This window comes from Haplochromis burtoni, unplaced genomic scaffold, assembly GCF_018398535.1.
Source record: "Haplochromis burtoni strain Fernald_Lab_line unplaced genomic scaffold, NCSU_Asbu1 Contig_8, whole genome shotgun sequence".
Lineage (NCBI taxonomy): Eukaryota > Metazoa > Chordata > Actinopteri > Cichliformes > Cichlidae > Haplochromis > Haplochromis burtoni.
The window spans coordinates 4,416,818-4,435,995 of NW_024582369.1; the positions used below are offsets into that span (position 1 = coordinate 4,416,818).

The following is a 19,178-nucleotide window of genomic DNA, read 5'->3' on the forward strand; positions in this document are numbered from 1 at the left end:
CAAACATTATCCTAATTATGAATGGATGCTGCGTTTTTGTCATATATCTTACTGTCTTCTGCTTATTTTAGCACGCTCTCTAAAGTCCAGCGGAATCGGCCGGCTGCTGGTGACAGTCATTGAAGCCCAGGAGCTCAAGGCCTGTAAGCCCAACGGTGAGGCCCCGTGGCAACATGACAGTGCTAATGCATGCTTTGTAATTAAGTCCCGTTAACTCCTTTTCTCTTCAGGTAAGAGTAATCCTTACTGTGAGCTGACAATGGGAGCTCAGTGCTACACATCTCGACCAATCAGCGACACTCTGAGCCCAAAGTGGAATTTTAACTGCCAGTTTTTCATCAAAGACCTCTACCAGGATGTCCTCTGCGTCACCGTGTCCGAGAAAGATCAGTTCTCACCAGATGGTCAGTGGATAAAGGACACGCACATGCACTCATGCATAAAACAGTTGATTATTAGGCTTTTTGTCTAATTTTTCCTGCCTATACAGAATTAAAGGAACACTTAAAGTCTTGGTTTTCCTTTATTAAAGTAAATCAGCGGTCTTAACTTCTTTTTTTTTTTTTTCTTTTTTCTTTTTTTTGTCCGATGAGATGCGTTTCTTTTTCTCATTTTAATCATCTTACTAAATAAAAGTCTCCTCCTTCCTCTTTAGATTTTCTCGGCCGGGTTGAGGTTCCCGTGGCAACGATAAAGAAAGAGATGGAGAGCAAAGGAGCAGCAACCCGTCGCCTTCTGCTGCACGAAGTCCCTACTGGAGAAGTTCACGTCAAACTAGACCTACAGCTTTACGAGCCAACCAAATGAGGAAAATACATCTGAATACTCCATTAGACACACACACCACTTAATTTTCTAGTAATGAAGGACCATTAAAGTGCCTTTTTTATGCTCTTGCACATTACGCAATAATGGGGATTTTACTGTCCCTGCTTGTTCCACTGACCCTGAGCTTTTCAGCGACCTCAAACGATCCAAAACACGGAGATGATTGCCAATATTTTCATAATCGCCAGCCAGAAATGGAAAGTAACAAACGAGACTCAACGTTTCACCGGATTTTTACATTTCACTTTCGATTTGTAAATTCTTTTTTTTTTTTTTTCGGCACACTGCTAATTAAAGAATATAACAACATATCAGCCAGTTACACACACGTGTGGACAGTCGCACACTGTCTCACGTATCTTTATATTACAACTGCTGCACACTGCTGTATAATGTAATGTCAATGGTTAGCCTTATGGTGTAAGCTTGAGGTTTTATGGCAAGTACACCATTAAATCCCGAAAACGGCACTGGCATGAATAAAATGTATGTACAGTAAAACATTTTTCTGTGTTTGTCTTTCGAGTACAATGTCCAGGAAAATTGTGAAGTAGGTTTTTTATGTATGTTTGTTTGTTTTTATTTGGATGCACACAGTAGCCAAAGTCACTGTTAACTTGATGGTTCCTGCAGACATCCACATCTAGAGAACCAGCAGCTGGTCTGGTGGCACCTTCCATCTGATGTGGCTGTTGCACTGATGTGCAGTGGTATAGTGTTAGGCCTGGATGAAAAACATTTCAAACTTAAACTGTTAGTGGGATTTGTCAGTGAGCAGTATGGTGCTATAGTGTACAAATACAGTATATAAGTACCTGCTACACTTGCTTCTATCAGTCTCGACGACCACTGGCCTTTTAATGGACCCACAGGCTGGATATTTAGATGAGGCATGTAGACGTTTGTTGGCCTGAGACTTCACAGACTCACTCAGAGGTCGATGACTTTTAGTTCGCCGTTCAGCTTTTGTCCAGTGGAGTTTTTGCAGAAAGAAAGAAAGAAAGAAAGAAAGAGAGAGAAAGAGAGAAAGATCGATCTATCTCTCATTTGAAGAAGTTTTGACCTGAAAGTATTTTACACTGAAAAAGCAAAAGATTGAGATAAACTCCTAGACCACTGAGCAGTTAATGAAAATGCTCAATGCTAATAAGTACTTTTCAGAAGTACCTATTATAAATTAATCCAGCAAAAAATTAAGGGTACCTGTTGTGCTCATTTTCAGTTCCATATTTCCATTTTATACTCTTGGATTCTAGAGTTGCTTTACACAATTCACAGTTCAAAAAATATATATTTACTAAGTAAAACAACTGTAACTGTCATTATTGTGCTGATTTATAAACTCACCCTAGGCTTCATTAGGTACACCTCTTCAGCTGCTTACTAAAGCTAATACCTAGCCAATCACATGCTAACAAGCCAATTGTTATTTAGATATGTAGACATGATGAAGATGGTGCTGAAGTTTAAACTGAACGTCAGAATGGAAAAGTGAGGTGATTTAAGTGACTGTGATGTAAAGGACCCACAGCGCGTAGCTTTGCAAGCAGTTGAATGTTTATTTGCAAAATTTCCAGTGACTCTGTTTTTGGAGCTTTACAGCTGCCTGTCTCCAGTGCAAGTACACCCAGCTCCCTGGTCAGGTCCCGGCATCCTACTCAAATAGGGAAGGCATGATTATACAATGGAAATCAGCTGTGCTGGTCAGCCTTCCCCTGACACCATATCCTGAACCCACTGCTCCACCGCTCCCCTGTAGCTGAGCCACAAACCACACCATGCCACAGTGACTTTGCACGGTTGTTTGCTGCCAGATGGGCATTGTGAATATTTCAGAAACTGCTGATCTACTGGGATTTCTGCACAAATCCATCTCTAGTTTACAGAGAATGGTCCAAAAAAAAAAGAAAATATCCAGTGAGCAGCTGACAGGAAGGCAACTGTAACTCAAACACTTGAGAGCATTTCTGAACAGATATCACCTTAAACCTTGAAGCAGATGGGTCTACAGCAGCAAACCACACTGGGTGCCATGTCAGCAAAGAACAGGAAACCAAGACTACAATTCACACCAGCTGATCAGAATTGGACAACAGACGATTGAAGAAGCGCTGCCTGATCTGATTAGTCTCGATTTCTGCTGTGACATTTGGATAGGATCAGACTTTTGCGTAAATAACATGAAGGCGCTGATTCATCTATCCTTATATGAGCCGTGCTTATGGTGTAATGCGGGCCAGAGCCATTGCAGAGGGGACCCCACACGAACGCAAAGCAGAAGATGAAGCCTTGCCAAATATGTTTCCAAACCAACTTCCTTCCAAGCCAAATACTAGATATATGATGAAGCATATCTTGCCTTTGACTTCACCTGCACAAGTGCCAAGGTAGGTCTCCACGACAGAATTTGTTTAACCTGCGTCGGGAGCACACGCTGGGCTGTCCAAATCACAGACAAACAGTATCCCATATTCTTGATTTTTTTTAGTTCACAAACACTTCTTATAATGACAAAAAAATTCCTGACATTTTAGAGATGTTAGCTCTTTATACGCGAAGATTTTCTTGTAAAACAAAGGGGGGCTTAGCAAAAAACTGATGTGTAATGTCATACTTCGGCCTCTAAAACTGAAAACTGTTTCAACACCACAGCCTCTCTGAGTATTGTTGTTAACCATGTCTACACCTTTATGACCACAGTGCACCTTGTGCATCCTCTGATGGCAGCCTCCAGCAGAATAATGTTCCATATCACAAACCTCAAATCATCTCAAACGGACTTCCTGAACACGACAATGAGTTCACTGTACTCAAACGGCCTCCACAGTCACCAGATCTCAGTCCAATACAGAACCATTGAGATCTGGTGGATGCTCAGCTGAGAAATCTGCAGCAACTGTGTCATGCCATCATGTCAGTATGAAACAAAATCTCAGAGAAATGTTGAATCTGTGCCACAAAGAATTAAGGCAGCTCTGAAGGAAAAAGCAGGTCCGACCTAAAATTAGCACGGTGTACCTAATGAAGTGTCAGGTAAAAACTTTGGCCATGTTTATTGTGAGCATCCATCATGGTAACAGTATAAGACAGACAACAAAAAGCCATATTATATATATATATATGTGTGTGTATATATATATATATATATATATATATATGTGTATGTATGTATATGCCAATACTGAAGACTAAGCATTTGTATAATAGTTTGTCTTAAATTTCCGATTGGCTAGAAAAAACACAAAAAAGGGGAAAATATATAGATACCTGATCCCAAAGATGAGTAGAATCTCTTTCCTGTTGGTCTTTCATTTAAACGAAGGCCCAATGACCCCTTTAAGGAATCAGTGCATTAGCAGTAACACACACGAGACACTCTAATGTTGTTATGAAACATACTGAAGGGAAATACTCAAGTCACAGAAGTCACCTGGTTGTTCACCTGTTGCATTTTGATATTGAGAAGTAAAGGATCGTACTCCTGTGGATCGTAGGTCTCTAGAAAGACATTCCCCTGTGGATCAGAGATAACGTGGCAGTGAGATAAGTTAAACATTCATCTCATCTGTTTTTGCAGTAATAGGCACAAAACCTAAACATCGCCGTCCACAACAACACAAAAACTCTAGCACCAACATGAGGAGTCATTGACCTAACTTCAAAACTAATTTAAGCTTCAGCACCACCTTGGAGTTACAGACATGGAGGTAGTGATTGTAGAGGTTGTGGCGCCTCTTGGCCTCTGGGCAGCTGGACACATGCGCTTTCACTCTCTGCTGGATGGGAAACCAGACATGTTCAGTCCAGTGTTTGTGGAGCAGCTCTCTCCTCCTGAGCTCTGTAACATCACGCTGACTGAGGTAAAACTCCAACTCCTGAATGAAAACGCATTTCAATCAATATTGGAGGTATTTTTAATAATGAAAAATAAAATGTGAGGTGTGTCATTGTATTAGATGGACTACAGTACAATTAAAAACTAGTACCCTACCTTGATAAACCCATTTTCTGTCTCCTGTAATGGCTGGAGTATTTCCTTCACTTGCTGCTTCTCAGCCTTCATCTTTGCCTAAATGACAAGAAAGAGATTCAGGAATTCATCCTTTCCATTTTTTCTGTGAAGATGTGAGTTGACTGAGTGCAGTACCTGCAGTTGTCTGAGGGAGGTGTAAGAGAGCCAGTCCCGTTTGGTGGCCCACTCTGGCACATAAGACACCTCATTCCTTTTCTCTGGCGTTACAGACCTGCAGGTGCTCCTCGTCCTTTCACGCTGCTGTGAGCTGCTCCTTCTGCTCTTCTTGCTCTCCGTGGTGTGCTTCACATCTGTAACGCACTCCTGAAACACCAGATGTATATTGTACGCTGTAGTTACTGTGTGCAGTGCATAAAGTTTGCTTGAAATTACAGTATGAATAATAAATGAATGGTTCCAACTACAGTGATGTGCAAAGCTCTTGAGCCACAACTCATTTTTTTATCCTTGTATCTTACCATTTTCAGAGTGATGGGTTGTTGTTGTTTTTTTTAAGGTACTTACACTGACCTATTACATTTTGACATAAAAAAGCCACCTAATGCAAGAACTGAAACTATGTTGTATATACACATACTGGACATCATGGCTAAGAACAAATTTTAAACTATCTTTAGGCACTTTGTTACTAGCAGCGTGTTACAAAAACACATAATTTCTTTCACATTTCTTTAGTTGAATCTATGGAAAATTCAAAAGACAACACAGTTCGACAGACATAAAATAGATCGAATAGTATAATTGCACCAGGTAATTGATTCTCAAAGAGCTATTTTGTGAAGAGATCCTGGCATAGTGCGCCATGTGTCCTTAATATTTTTGAGGATAGTGGACAAGGGGAAGACAAAAGAAAAAGTGGCAGGCCTAGAAAAACACGAAAGTACATGAAAGTCACGTTCTTAAGGAACAGGACTTTAAAAAAAGCAACGAAGGAAAAGAAAAGGCAAAGACCTGAGAGATGCATCTGGCCTTTCAGTCGACCAGTCTACTGTTAATTGAAGCCTCATCAGAAATGGTCTCACTGGAAGGTCGGCTGAGGTATGCTAAATTACACAAGAACTGGTCTGAAAATCAGTCGCAACACGTCAGATGGAGCTTGAAACTTTGGTTAAAATTGTCATCAATATTTACAGAAGCGGTCAGGAAGCTACAACAGTGAGTCTCTACAGTTGGAGATCTTGTGAAATTTGATGAATTTATAAAACACAGCACCATCAGATATTGATCCACCATTTGATATCATCCAGAATGCATCTGAATGGTGTCAGCTTCATTTTTTCAGTATGACAATGATCCCAAACACACTGCCATTACAGTAAAAGCCCAGAGTTCAGACTGCAACATTACTGAAGCATTCTGGGATCATCTTGGCAAAGAACAGAATATAAAACAGCAAACATCCAAAGATTTCCATTTCCTAAGCAAATAATTTAAAAAAAGAGGGGTATCTCAAGAATTTTACACAGTAATGTACATCTCTTGTTTTCACAGCATTCAGTACTTTGAATATATTTACAGACTGCAGAGTCCTGTGTAGACCGAACTCTTGAAATCCAGCCAAAGTTCACATAGAGAGAAGATCATGTCCATGTACACGAATGTAGAGTCCACCACACCCATCACTACACGGAAACACAAGCAGCTTCTCGCAGTTACATTAACACGTAACACGTTATATGTGCATTTTTACACTCTGGTGTAAAAGCTAATGACACTGGTCATTTTTATGACAGCGGTTTTGGCATCAGTGCACAGGTACGTGTGCTTATTGTTAGGTTTTATTGTTGCAGTAGATAGGCTAGACTCTTTGTTTTGCATTTAACCTGATCCGGGACCGCGCCTCCTTTAGTCCTTATTTAAGTGCGGGTAACAGTGGCTACCGTATCTGTCAGTAAACTGAAACCTTTTCATTCATTTTAAAAATAGACTCTGAGATTGTATGTTCAGATATGATACGCAGTGCAGTTAGGAAAGCCAGGCATGTCAAACTCATTTTACATTGTGAGCCACATACAGGGCACTTTAATCTTAAGTGGGCCAGTGAAACATCAACCACACATTTAACCCCCGAGATATTTTAATATAATAAAAAGAAGAAAGAAAAAAAACTATCATCTTTGAATTAACTGATTTGGTTAATTAAACATGAATTACACATTCATTAAATTTTTCATTAATTAAAATTGGAAATAACTCTAAATGTTTTAAACAAAATGAATTGACATTTAAGTCATGCATATATTTAACTAATTATTTCCCATTTTAATTAATTAATTACGTGTAATTAAAAATTCAATATTTATATGTATTTATTTAATTATTTATTTAATTCACTTTGGCACTTGAGGCCCTCCGTAGACTGCGTGCACATACCGTATACTGAGAGCAGGAGAACAAATACAGAAGAAGAAGAAAGACTGGAGATAAATTATTAGGTGGTGAAAGGTCACAGTCTCACTCTGCTGTGAAGTGCAAACTGCACAGAGTGTCCCACGTTCACAAGAAAAAAGTGTGCTCATCAAAAGCCAAATTTTAAACAGAACATAACACCACTGCAGTGCTGCCGAGCAAAACCACTTACACTGCCGATGCTCTTTAATTAAAAGTTTCATTAACAGCAGTATATTTAACATAATGGGAAGCGGGTTGGTATTGAGCCACCCAGTAGCTCCTTTTGTGTAATATACAATCCACTTCCGAGCTTTCTTTTTACTACACTCCGACTTTTATGAGGATGCTCTCTTATTTATTATTACCTCTGATTTTAACAGGCTGACAGGAAAAGGTGAGTGCACGGCGATCAGACCACTGGGACCCTTCTTCTTCATGTGGCTCATCTCTACATCACGACAAAACAAGCAGCCTGGAGTCAGCGACATGCTGGTAGTGATAAACGATAGACAGTGTCAAAGAACAACACTGACTGAATTTACTCATCACTTACTCCATACCTGCTAATTAAGTTGCTTTAATTTCATTAAAAGCCCACGTCTCCATTACAATGTGGTTGCTTCTTACCTGTGCTGATTTGAGGACTGAAGTTCGTGTGGCCAATTTACCAAAACTCTCCGTGCTTTTAGGTCACGTGCAACACACATCATTTTGGAAAAGTGTGCAGACTGCTAACTTTTACCCTGGGCTCAGACTTACTTTTCTAACGGAGCCAGTAAGGAGATACCTCCTCCAGGTGAACCACCGTCTGAAGAGGGTTTCCGTTGCCATGACGCCGACACGCAAGCGAGCCTGGGGCGAGCACGCGCAGAGACGTCGTACGTAAATGGCGAAGGTTCTGCGTTCTGTTGCATTAGTAATATACAAACACTGTCCAGAAATTTAGTATGCAGAAAATGTTACACACACAATTAGCTGCTCGTGTTTTAAGTTACCCAGGCTGCAGACTCACTGGACTACATATAGGCTGTTTACATCATTACTCCACGCTGCATTAACTGTATTTGTGGAAAGTGATTTCCCCACATCTGTGCTCAGATTATGCAAGTCTAGACGAGTCATGCACCAAGAGTAGTAGGTTTTGAAGCCCCTGACTGTTGGATCCTCTTTAATGTGCGCAGAGATCAGCTGAATAACTAATGTTAGGAGGTCATCATATTTAGCAGATGTTTGGGCAAAGGTGGGGAAAACTACAAAAAAATTCAGCATAGATGCACTTCAAGAAGAAAAGTACTCTTATAAGATTTTTACTTATAACATTTTATATTTAAAAAAAAAAATAAGAGGGTAAACTCGTTTAAAGTCCCAAAGGTTGAAAAGTCTCTTTAGGCGACACCTTTCACGCCCGAGGAGGGTCTTCCAGCCAATAAAAACTTCCGCTACACGGTGGAGTAGGTTCAAGCGTTGTAGCCTTGCTTCTAGGACTTAATGCGCCGGTTGACACCTGAGGTGCGCTTTGACGGTTCTCCTGCGGAGAAAGCGACGACTTAATGTTTGGGTATTAGCTGCGTAAAAGAGGCAGGGCAGGGCTTGGCCAGATCATAACTTCGTCTTTTTCATTTCTTTCTCGCTTTTCGTTGCTGGGGTCAGCACAGGGGGGAGGCTACATGGATTGGTGGACTTTGTTGGCAGCGAGTATTGCCCTACTCTGGATTTTCTGCTTTATAGACGGTAAGGGAAAACGGCTTTTTAATGGTTTTATGGCACCTGTCCACTAACCTATAAACGCACGGCACAAGAGACCAGGAATCACTCTACATAACATGTTAAAGTGGTTGTGGATTCTATTGTAGCTCATATTTCGAGTGTATTCCCTCGAAAGGTGGATGCACTGAGCAGATGAAACTCTACAGATTAGGGAATAGTTTGTGTCCCAAAATGACACAAATAGCTAAAATGGGCGCAGGTGGTGCAGATCGCGTCACTAACCAAAACCTTCAGTTTCTGTACGTTTTAAATGAAAAAATAAGATATATTACATAATTAATATTGTTTTATTAAACTCTTTTGATGAGGCAACCACACTTGATTGCTTCGAGATGACGGGGCGGGGAGAGGGGGCAATACAAACAATTTTGAGTCTTTATTTAGAGAGTGAATGGTTTGTGCTTTAGGTCAGGTGGTTGTCAGGGTACTTTTACTTGCCGAAAGCTCGCTTTGCGTGCTCAGTATACCCGCCGCCCAGCCGGCTGGTGAGCAGACTTTAATCCAGTGGCAGACGCTGTTTGTGGTTCTCGACATTAGCCACGGTGTTAATTTAGACTCCAGCTTGACCCTGTTACCTTCTTATCTCCAGGCAACGCCGTGCTTGAGCTGCGGTTGCTCTTCCACGCTCTGACCAAAGCCGCTTGTCACCTGTACCTGGCCCTGCTCCCGCTGCGCCGAGCCGCCACGCACTTCTACGACAGCGCGCGGTACTGGGTCAACCATGCCCAGCAGGGCCCCTCTCCTCCAGGCTACCTCCATCAGAGCGAACCCCTGGCCAGGAAAGGCACGCTACACTTTCTGGAGGGCATGTGCGTGGTGTGCGAGACGGTGCCCAACATGATGGGCGCAGCGCTGAGCGTCGGGGCCGCTTTCTGTCATATGCTGCAGGGAGGTTTCTACATCCTGGCTGCCACGCTGCGCACCATCCAGATCAACCTGTTCTCACAGATGAACGGCGAGAAGGAGAGGTGGGACAAAGAGCGGCTAAGGGCGAAAGAGGGCGAGAAGAGGCTCAATTCCAAAGTGCTGGAATACATCTCGGTGTTTTGTCAAGACCCCGTGAGCGCTTTACGCATCAAGGTTGACGTGCCACCCGTGTACAGATAATCTTTTTCCCGTGGCTAATTGGCACATAAGGGGCCTTCTTCTAACTGCTGAGGGGTTAGAAGTACAGCAGAGTGTTGATTGGTTTGCAGGGAGGGCAGGAGGTTGAACTCTGACTTCTGGTTTTCACTCACTGTTGAGGGGAATTAGTTACCAACGGAATCAAATAAATTATATTTAAGCACGTGTGGGAAAAGACGAATAAAACTATGGTGCATTTTGTTACAACTGTTTCACATTTATGGAAATGTAAAGAAAATAAATGTCTCAATCAAACAAAACCTGACATCTTTGCTTGTTTTGGCCTTTAGAGCTTTATTGCTACATTCTTTTATACCAAATCTTACTGGCAACCAAGTTTATTTTAAAGTGCTCTCTTATTCATTATCTCAGTCATTAATAATACATCTATGGCAATATATTTACCAAAAAAATAAGGATCAGCAATAGAAAGTATGTTATTATTCACCTACTGATTCTGGTTACAGTCAAACTAAATCAGCAATAGGCCACCAACATTTATCCTGCAGGGCTTTTTAGCTTCATCTCAGCCTTCTCAGGTCTCAAACCCATGTCAGCAAGGACACAGAGGTAGCCAACATTCAGTAGATTAAGTCTGGCTGGCATCCGGGATCAAGTATTTTGCCTGTGAGCTCAGACTGCATTTGCATCTTTACACAGTCAAACTGCTAAAGAGACCACAGGGATGAAAATGAGGAAGAAGAAGTAATGAAGAGACAGGCAAGTTTGGGGATGGGGGGAGCAGGACTGTGAGCTGATACTGAAGATGGATTTACTCTACTTGACACTAAAGTCTTGCGTCAGGTATAGCGTGGAGGCTCTCAGGGGGGATTTTTCCAGCTACAGTGAAAGAAGAGGAACAAAAACAAAAATAAGAAAGATCCCTCAGGCGGGTGTAGTAAACAACTGTAAGCTAATCGGTAATTGTATATGTAAAATAATCTGATCATTTTAAAGACAGCAAGGTAAAAAATAGAACAAAATTCTCAAGACGGACACAAAACAGCAGCTTTATCTTTACTGGAATATCACAAATAATCTTACAGAGTATGTCACCAGTTCTTCTGACAGCTGCTTTGTTCACTTTGTATTCGTTCTGCTGGGACCTGAGATGAGAAGAGTGCATGTGTAACTTTGGCATCAGCATTATGGACGGCTTCTCAAACCACCAAAGAAAATGAGCTTAAAACCAAACAGGGCTGCAGGTTTAATCTCATTACTCACGCCCTCAACTTTGTCACTGCCTCCAGTCTCCGCAGTGCGGAAAGAACATTTTTCTGTGTGTCAGAAGAGAGGACTTCAAAGGTGTGAAGATCACCTGCAAAACAAAAAACCCAAAAAACTGTGAGTTATCTGCAAGTTATCAGGTGGCAGACAACTCTAGAGGTCAGAGGTCATTCCACACACTCAGTTTTACCTGAGAGGATGAGTTTTGTAGCCAGGTTTTGCACAGCAGGTAGGAACTGCTTCTCCGTAAACACGTGAGCTCCGTTTTCACACAAGTACCTGAAGATCAGCTGGACATGAGGGGAAAAAACCCCAAAAACATCATTAAAACGTTGGTATATTAATGTGGAAATAAAGTCAAATTATGGTCAAAAAGTAATAAATGCTTTGCCTAAAATTTAGTCAATAGTAAGTTAACAATTTTACAAATAATTTTCATGTTAGCAGATGTTAATGTTTTCCAAATGGTTAATAGTTTAGTTGTAAACCATCTTGACCACCATTTGATGGTTACTGTGAAGTTGCAAGAGATTCTTTGAAGTCATTAAATATTGTACTGTGCATCTATAAATCTATAAGTCTATAAACATTAGACACAAGATGGAAATAAACTGATGTTTGGAATATCCATTTTAAATCACATAAGTAGGACTCGTGTCTTTAGTTTCAGACTCAGTGATATGAACTGCATCTCCTCTCTAAAGATAATCTTAATATATGTAAACCAGGAAGTACACAAAACTGTATTTGTCTTACTAAAAGACAAAAAGTTTTCGATATACTTTTGCTAATGCAGATAAGCTCCCACAAAATTGAACTCTTTATGGTCATAAAATGTCTTAATGACAATATTTATAATTTTTCAAGTTTCAAAGATGCAACTACAGCATGTCTCTTTATGTCATTAGAAACTATGCCATGATTGTTATATTTTCATAATCTGTTATCTGATAACAGTGGTTAATGTTTAATGACATTTCTTAGAATACAATAGAAGGTCCGTAATAAGAAAAAAAACTTTACAACATCTAACCAAGAATCTTCACAACAGTCACTCTCCACGAAATACACTTAATCACAGAGAGAGATACTCAAGTTAGAAGGACCTGATATGAGTCTAAGAAGGGTTGCAGCAGCTTCTGCAGAAAGGATAACACTTCCAGCCCCGTTTCCAACACGGTCACTTCCTGTTCACTCATGTGGACTGCTCCACATTTCTGCAGAAGTGAACATGCCTCGTCAAAGTCCTAAATGATGGAGGGGCAGACATATGCAATATGAGTAACAATAATCTGTCTCATTGTTAATCACACACAAGTGTGTATGAATATGATAGTAGCAAAACACTGAAGCACTATAAGCACAAAATTTCTTTCATTAGCTCTTCCTGTGAATTGGATAAACGAGAGGCTACAGTGACCTTGGCCTTTTACCCAGTTCATGCACAGAATAATCGTGATCCTGACAAACATGGCTGTTACCTGCGATGCCCTGCCAGGGATGAAGATGAATTCATTGGCGAAGACGTCCCGCAGGAAGCAGAAGAAGCTGAACAGCTCATCTGTGAACAGAAAAAAGTTAAACAAGATGTGTCCATTCATGAGACTCAGAATCTGCAACTGCACCTAACATTTACCCTTCTGTGTGCTTTTTGTGATGTGGATGGCAGTAGCAAGTATTCCTGGACGCACAAAGACATGCAACGCCTGATTCCTGTAGGAAACCAGCATCAGCACCGCCGCCGCCGTCCTCATCACACCCTCCTCTGGGCTGAGTGGATCTTGGCTCGCAGGGTCTCCATCCTGAACCAGGCAGACACGGCCCGCTTTATGATGGACGATGGAGTGATGAAGAGCCACGGTGGATGACATCACGTCTGAGTCTGGGGTGTGTGCTGCAAAACGGGTGTAAAGTTTGAGGGTCACATGACCTTCAGAAAGTCATGCGTGCATGTGTGTGTGTTGAAGTGTGCACACGTGCCTGCATGTGTGAATGTCCACACACAGGACACCTGTGAAGTGAGACAGTTCAGTGGAGTCCTCTTAGGATAAGTTACTTAAAGTGCATTAATCCACTGAACATCTCCTAAGTGATTCTGGACACTTGTGCCAACTTGCATTCACCTAATCTTTGTGATCCACACAGGACCGGGTCAAAAGGAGCCTATGCAACAGCAAGGAAACTACTCAGTTACTCCTCTGCATTAACAGCGTCTGGTTGTCTAGCAATGCAATATGCTAAGGACACCTGCTGGTCACTGAAGGGAAAGCAAGCTTCATTAAATGCCCACTATAAGCAAAGCCTATATTGTTCTTAACCCTAAGCTTGATGCTGCTGCTTTCTACACAGTATAATTAAAATAAATTGATATCTTTGAAATCCATCTGGCCCACTCACCAGGCCAGTTCAGACGGCCCCTGAAGTCCAGCACCAGCTTCCTGAGCCAGAGTGTTTTTTCCGTGAGCCCATGCCACTGCAAACCCTCTTCTGTTAAAGTTGTGATTGGAGCCTGGAGCAACAGGCAAGCCATCAGAGACCAAGGACTGATCAATGAGCCCTCCTCCTGGGTTCGCACAATCAAATGAGCCACCCAGTTCACACAGTCCTGGATCTCCGTACTTGGTCTCTGTGGAAGATCTCTAAACAGAAAACGAGGTAGATTCTAAAGTTACATACAGGCTTTGAAGGTTTACAACGACAAAAATATTCATTTAAGTTGTATCACTGTTACACTTGTTATGCTTTTGTTGATTTGGTTCATTTTACACTTACTATGAGTAAGAAAAAATAAATAAAAACACATTTCAAAAATGTAAAAGGTGTTTTATGCACTTCATTTGAACTGCTTATATATCACTAATGGAGATTACATTAACAGAATACATAAATGGTAAATCATAAAATCATTTAATACTCACTTTGGTTGGTGTATACTCAGTACTCACAATTTTTAGCTACAGCCAATTGTGACTTTGGCACACATGGCTACCATGTCTTGCATAAACAGAAAAAAAAAGCAAATCTGTACCTTGGTATGAGATTGTACTCGCTCCGATTTATCTTTCCCTCACACAGCTGTCGAACAGACAGGGGGCGGCCAAAGTTCACATGCATGCAGCCATAATCTTCCTGCAGAACTCTGCTAGCTTTAAACAGTCCCTGCAGTGAAAGAGCGAGGGCAAGAGGCCTGTAGTTTCATATCTTTCAGGACCAAAGATTACATGGGAAATGTTATCAAGTCAGCAATGAGACGAAACTTACGGTGGTGCTTTCTTTGGGTTTGGGGACACCCAACAACTCAAGTGCAAGCAATGACTCCTCCACTACTCTGTCATAGCTGATACTAATGGGCACCAGCGTAATGTCAAACACCTCACCTTTAAAATATGGCTCCAGCACCATGTCCATCATACCTGCAGACAAATGCAGATGTGGCACCAAGATGCTCAAAACATGTATAAGTAAATATGTAAAAATACATATGGAAATAAAAATAAGTTGAAAAGAATATTCAAATTACACAAAATGATCTAAAAATACTGTAAACTTGTTTGACTTTTCACAATTAAAATATCCTAAACTGTGAGTGCATGATCCCTTGGTGTGCAAAAGTAAAGTACTGTACAATGAAAAGGGTACAATGGCCCTTTAAGGTCAAACCTGTAATAAAACACAACAGAAATAGAAAAAACACAGCTAAATCTCACAAAAAAAACCCTTAAAAAACAAAAAAGACCTCACATAACACAATGGAAGTGTTTTTGGGGAGACAATAATGTGACGGACCAGCTGCGGAAGTGACAAGCTAACAGTAAACAGCTAATAGCAAACACCTACATTATTAAATGAATCTTTTAAGTGAGTCTAAGTGTAATTGTTTGCATGTTTTGGTCCATCACCTTATTGTCTCTCCAGAAACTCTTCTGTTGCATTTAGTGAAATTTCTTTTTTCTTTCCCTACTTCAATTGTTTTATTCAAATTCTGTTGTGGGTTGTTTTTTCTTTGTTTGTTTTTTCACCATTTCTGCTTTGTTTTATTCAGTTGTATTTTGTCTGCTTGTGCTGGATTTTTCTTTTTTCTGGTGTTTTCTTATCTTGCAGTGCATTTGACCTCCCCGGGCCACCATAGAAAAAGGTCATCATGCTTAACTGCTATAAAATTAAAGCAACAAAACCTAAAAAAAACCAAAAGTCCAAAATAATGAGATGCACACACTTTGATATCCTGGGGAACAGCAACAAAAACAACAAAGGTGTACATTTAGACACTTACCAAGCTTTGGCACCACAGACTTCAGTGTGCGACTCCTGAAACCCTCTACATAAAACTCCAAAGGAGCACATCCTGTCTACAAAAAACACATTAAGCTGTTGGAAGCCTTCTTCTTTTAATTGTTAAATACAGAAGCTGACTGCCAAAGATGCACTTAGGAATACTTTTAAAAAGTCCTTGTCTTACCCTGACAATTGTTCGGACGTATTCTGACAGCACCGCCCAGTACAGCTTGTCAGAGCCGATTGCTCTTCGGATAAAGAAAGCTCCGGAGCGACGCAGAATCTCTCCAACAACCTTCATGCTTGCAAGAGCTTTAAAGAGAAGGAGTCGGAACAAAAAAATAAACAATAATAATAATAATAATAATAATATTTGGATGCTACGATGCAATCAAAATGGATATAATGTCGTGTATAATTAGTATGATTTAAATAACACTTTGTTGTCTTAATTCAAATAGATACTTGCGAATTCCTGCAGCTATGACAGGTATTGGGATGTCGTAGGTGAACAGGATGAAGGAGACAATCAAGAAGTCCACATAACTCCTGTGATTGGGCATCAGGATCACAGGACTCTCCTGGATGGCTTGCTGCAGCTGCAGTGACAGAAAATTTTAACTTCCAAGGTTCTCTGTATAGTAAATAGTAGTAAATACTATAGTAAAGAAAATCTATCAGAATGGTTGTGTGACCTCTAAAGAGCTACTGTTGAAACAAACTGGCCAATAACTGATTAAAGTGTATTGATTTCTGATGAGTCCTGACCATGTTGAGTCCTTCCATGTTGACATAGATGCTTCTGAAGAGTCTCTTGAACACCTTATTGACAGTGTAGGCCATCAGCCTGATAAACCCCAGCTGCAGATTGTGAGACATTTCCTCCAAAATCCCACGAGCCTCTTGTCTCACCTTCTCCACGGATGACCCCGTCTCCAAGGCAATCTGAGAGGGAAAATGTAGGGGAGGAAAAACTGACTATTTTGACAACAAAACAATAAAAACTATATTTTTTTAAATAAATAAAATGACTGACCTCTTTGGCAATATAGCGCAGATACTGGGACTCCAGTACAGCTTTCTTGAGGTCAGAAGTGGAGCTGTATGGGGCTCCTTTGTACGGTTGAGGGTTAAAGGTTCTCAGGGCATAGCCAAGATCAGTTGTGCGTCTCCTCTCCTCCAATATATCCGTAAACTCCTCCTCATCCTTCAGGCTTGCAGTGCCTGAATCTTTATACTGAAGGAAGGAGTAAGGTTCATGTTAAAAGTCTCAAAGTTAAGATGTTGGAACATCTGTAACAGGATAGAAAACAACAACAACACTACTAATCTACCAACTCAGTAACGTGGGTACAGAGCAAGATTGTTTTGAATACGGATTTATTAGCACCACATTTTTTATACTGTACACATTCTGCTTTAATTCAAGGGGTCTAACAAATTTACTGCATTACCCATTTAGGAATTATATCCATTTGTATGCACAGCGTCCCATTTTCAGAGGTTATAAATTAATTGGACAGTTGACTGATAAGCAATTTCATGACAAGGTTAGGTTGTTCCCTTGTTATTTCGTAACACATAAAGCTAATAAAATATGTGGCATTGATTCCAACTGCTGAATTTGCATTTGTAGCTTTTCACTTGAATTTTTATTACAGAAGTTAAATGTAAACTGAAATAAATCTATCAGACACATAGTAAAAAACTCTACAATCTGGTTCATTTTGCAAAAATAATAAACTGCCAATCACAACAACTTCTGAAAGTTCGCGTGTATTTATATTAAACCAAGATTTCCTTGTACCAGAATGACGGTAAGACCAAAGCATGACTAAGAAGTTAAAAGCGCACATGATCCGTGGCGTACCACATCATCTGCCAAACATGGTGGCGGTAACATTATGGCATGGTATGGTATGGTATGGTATGGTATGGTATGGTATGGTATGGTTGCTAGTGAAGCTGGATCACTGGTGTTTCTTGATGATGTAAGTACTGATTGAAGAAGCCGGATGATCTGTTAAGTGTACAGGGCTACACTCTCGCCTTGGACTCAAGTCAAGTGCTGCAAAATTGATCGGACACTGCAAATGGATGATGACCTAAAGCATACAGTAAAAGCATCTCAAGCAAAAATAAATGGGATGTCCTTTAATAGTCAAACCAGCAGAGCAGCTTTTTAACTATTAAATTCAAACCTAAAGGCACTTAATGCAAAACTTTCTTAAAACCCTTGAATTAAAGCTGCAAGCTCACAGAAAACAGACAAAAACTACAGAAATAAATCCATTTAAAAAAATGCTATAATTCTTATAGAGCAGACTGTAGTTTTGTAAGACTCTTTATTTCTTTGGTAAATAAAATAAAATAAAAAAGAGGGGGCGGGGGTAAAAGATAATATATGTGGACAACAACTATTCACCACACTGTTATTTTGAACTGTTATTTTACATCCCTATAGTTATCCCGTTAATGTGTTAATTGTTTATTAACCTTTTATACAAGCACTAGTTTTGTTTATTTTAACCGTAAGGAAAAACTGACGTATTGTTACTTTGGAAAAGTGGTCTGAGACAAATTCAATTATTAAATCACAAAGTTTATCGAGTTAAAACCATAAAAGTCGTTATCTCCTCGCTGCTCTGTTCTGCAGGCTGCTGTGACCTGCCAACACTGGCTGGTGAAAAACTATTAAGCAACAGCGGCTTACATACAGTCGCTGTTTTTCTTAGTAGGCCAAAGTTTGAGCAGCTTAAGGCGGCCAGGCTCCACAGGACACCCCTGCCTGCATAATTAACAGCAAAAACAAGCCCTGCTTGAAGGCAGACGAAAGCGAACATCGCTACAGGTTTCCTTCAGGCGGTCTCCTTCTGGGTATTATATATTTTATAGTCGCCGCTAACTTTGAAAGGTTTAAAGAAAAGCGTCGACGGGCCCGAGAGAAGATAAAAACAGACGCGTTTAAAACTTGCTTCTTACCGTACTCGTCATTCTTTGCGGACACTAACACTGAAGCTGACTGGTGACTGGCCTCAATGACTGTCTTTCTTGTGCTTGGACGCTATCTTCGCTCCACACTGCGTGAAATATGCAGCACTTCGGGGCCCGGGGCCAATGGTGTGCCTGGGTTTTGGAAACTCCTCCCGCACATTGTAATACTCAACCCTCTGCTCCCAAGTAACCCCCCTCACCCCCCGCGCGCTGTTGAGTACGATAGCTAATGTTTTAAGTGATCTCGAGTTTGTCTGATGTGGAAAAAAATGTCTGAATATTTTTGGAGGAAACATAACCAAGAATTAAACATCAACTGAGCGTGCACTCCACAGGGACTGATTAAATTATCGTTGTTTTTTTTTGTCAGTTTTGCTGGTTTGGAGCATTCAGATGTGCTTAAGATTATTCACATTCACGACAGCTGTCAATCTTCCCAGAAGTGCACTTCCCATCAAATTCACCCTAAAAGGCAACACTCAGAGAAACTGCAAACCCCCCAAGAGTTCCAGGTGTACCGGCTTCAGTTACAATGTTA

General features: G+C 40.7%; 3 protein-coding genes across 16 annotated transcripts in view; 1 reads left to right on the forward strand and 2 right to left on the reverse strand.

Moving 5' to 3' along the window:
- The window catches only part of itsn2a (intersectin 2a), a 58,598-nt gene extending 57,269 nt beyond the window's left edge, over positions 1-1,329 (forward strand). For all 9 annotated transcript variants that reach the window (XM_042226877.1, XM_042226866.1, XM_042226863.1 and 6 more), the window contains 3 exons: positions 72-155; positions 231-404; positions 656-1,329. In XM_042226877.1, coding sequence (XP_042082811.1) covers positions 72-155; positions 231-404; positions 656-807 — 410 coding nt within the window. In that variant the 3' untranslated portion in view covers positions 808-1,329. The remainder of the gene's footprint in view (positions 1-71; positions 156-230; positions 405-655) is intronic.
- On the reverse strand, positions 1,073-8,549 carry fam228a (family with sequence similarity 228 member A). 6 transcript variants are annotated; one of them, XM_042226917.1, is made up of 9 exons: positions 8,012-8,549; positions 7,618-7,741; positions 4,976-5,164; positions 4,820-4,897; positions 4,530-4,703; positions 4,259-4,342; positions 4,096-4,162; positions 1,644-1,791; positions 1,073-1,552 (listed from the first exon to the last, which is right to left on the reverse strand). In XM_042226917.1, exons 1-9 carry the CDS (start codon positions 8,164-8,166, stop codon positions 1,441-1,443), a joined length of 1,131 nt encoding a protein of 376 aa, XP_042082851.1. In that variant the 5' UTR covers positions 8,167-8,549; the 3' UTR covers positions 1,073-1,440. The 6 variants fall into 6 exon arrangements, with proteins under 6 accessions (XP_042082851.1, XP_042082848.1, XP_042082847.1 ...); XM_042226914.1 differs by having other exon boundaries at positions 4,271-4,342; positions 4,515-4,703; positions 8,012-8,547; XM_042226913.1 differs by having other exon boundaries at positions 4,515-4,703; positions 8,012-8,544.
- Positions 8,550-10,413: 1,864 nt separating this feature from the next.
- gnpat2 (glyceronephosphate O-acyltransferase 2) lies at positions 10,414-18,843 on the reverse strand. Its single transcript, XM_005914300.2, has 16 exons — positions 18,629-18,843; positions 16,683-16,883; positions 16,415-16,591; positions 16,116-16,245; positions 15,831-15,958; positions 15,645-15,720; positions 14,633-14,784; positions 14,400-14,530; positions 13,769-14,010; positions 13,008-13,265; positions 12,853-12,932; positions 12,478-12,618; positions 11,562-11,661; positions 11,369-11,462; positions 11,189-11,250; positions 10,414-10,984 (listed from the first exon to the last, which is right to left on the reverse strand). Exons 1-16 carry the CDS (start codon positions 18,638-18,640, stop codon positions 10,932-10,934), a joined length of 2,037 nt encoding a protein of 678 aa, XP_005914362.1. The 5' UTR covers positions 18,641-18,843; the 3' UTR covers positions 10,414-10,931.
- Positions 18,844-19,178: the final 335 nt, after the last annotated feature.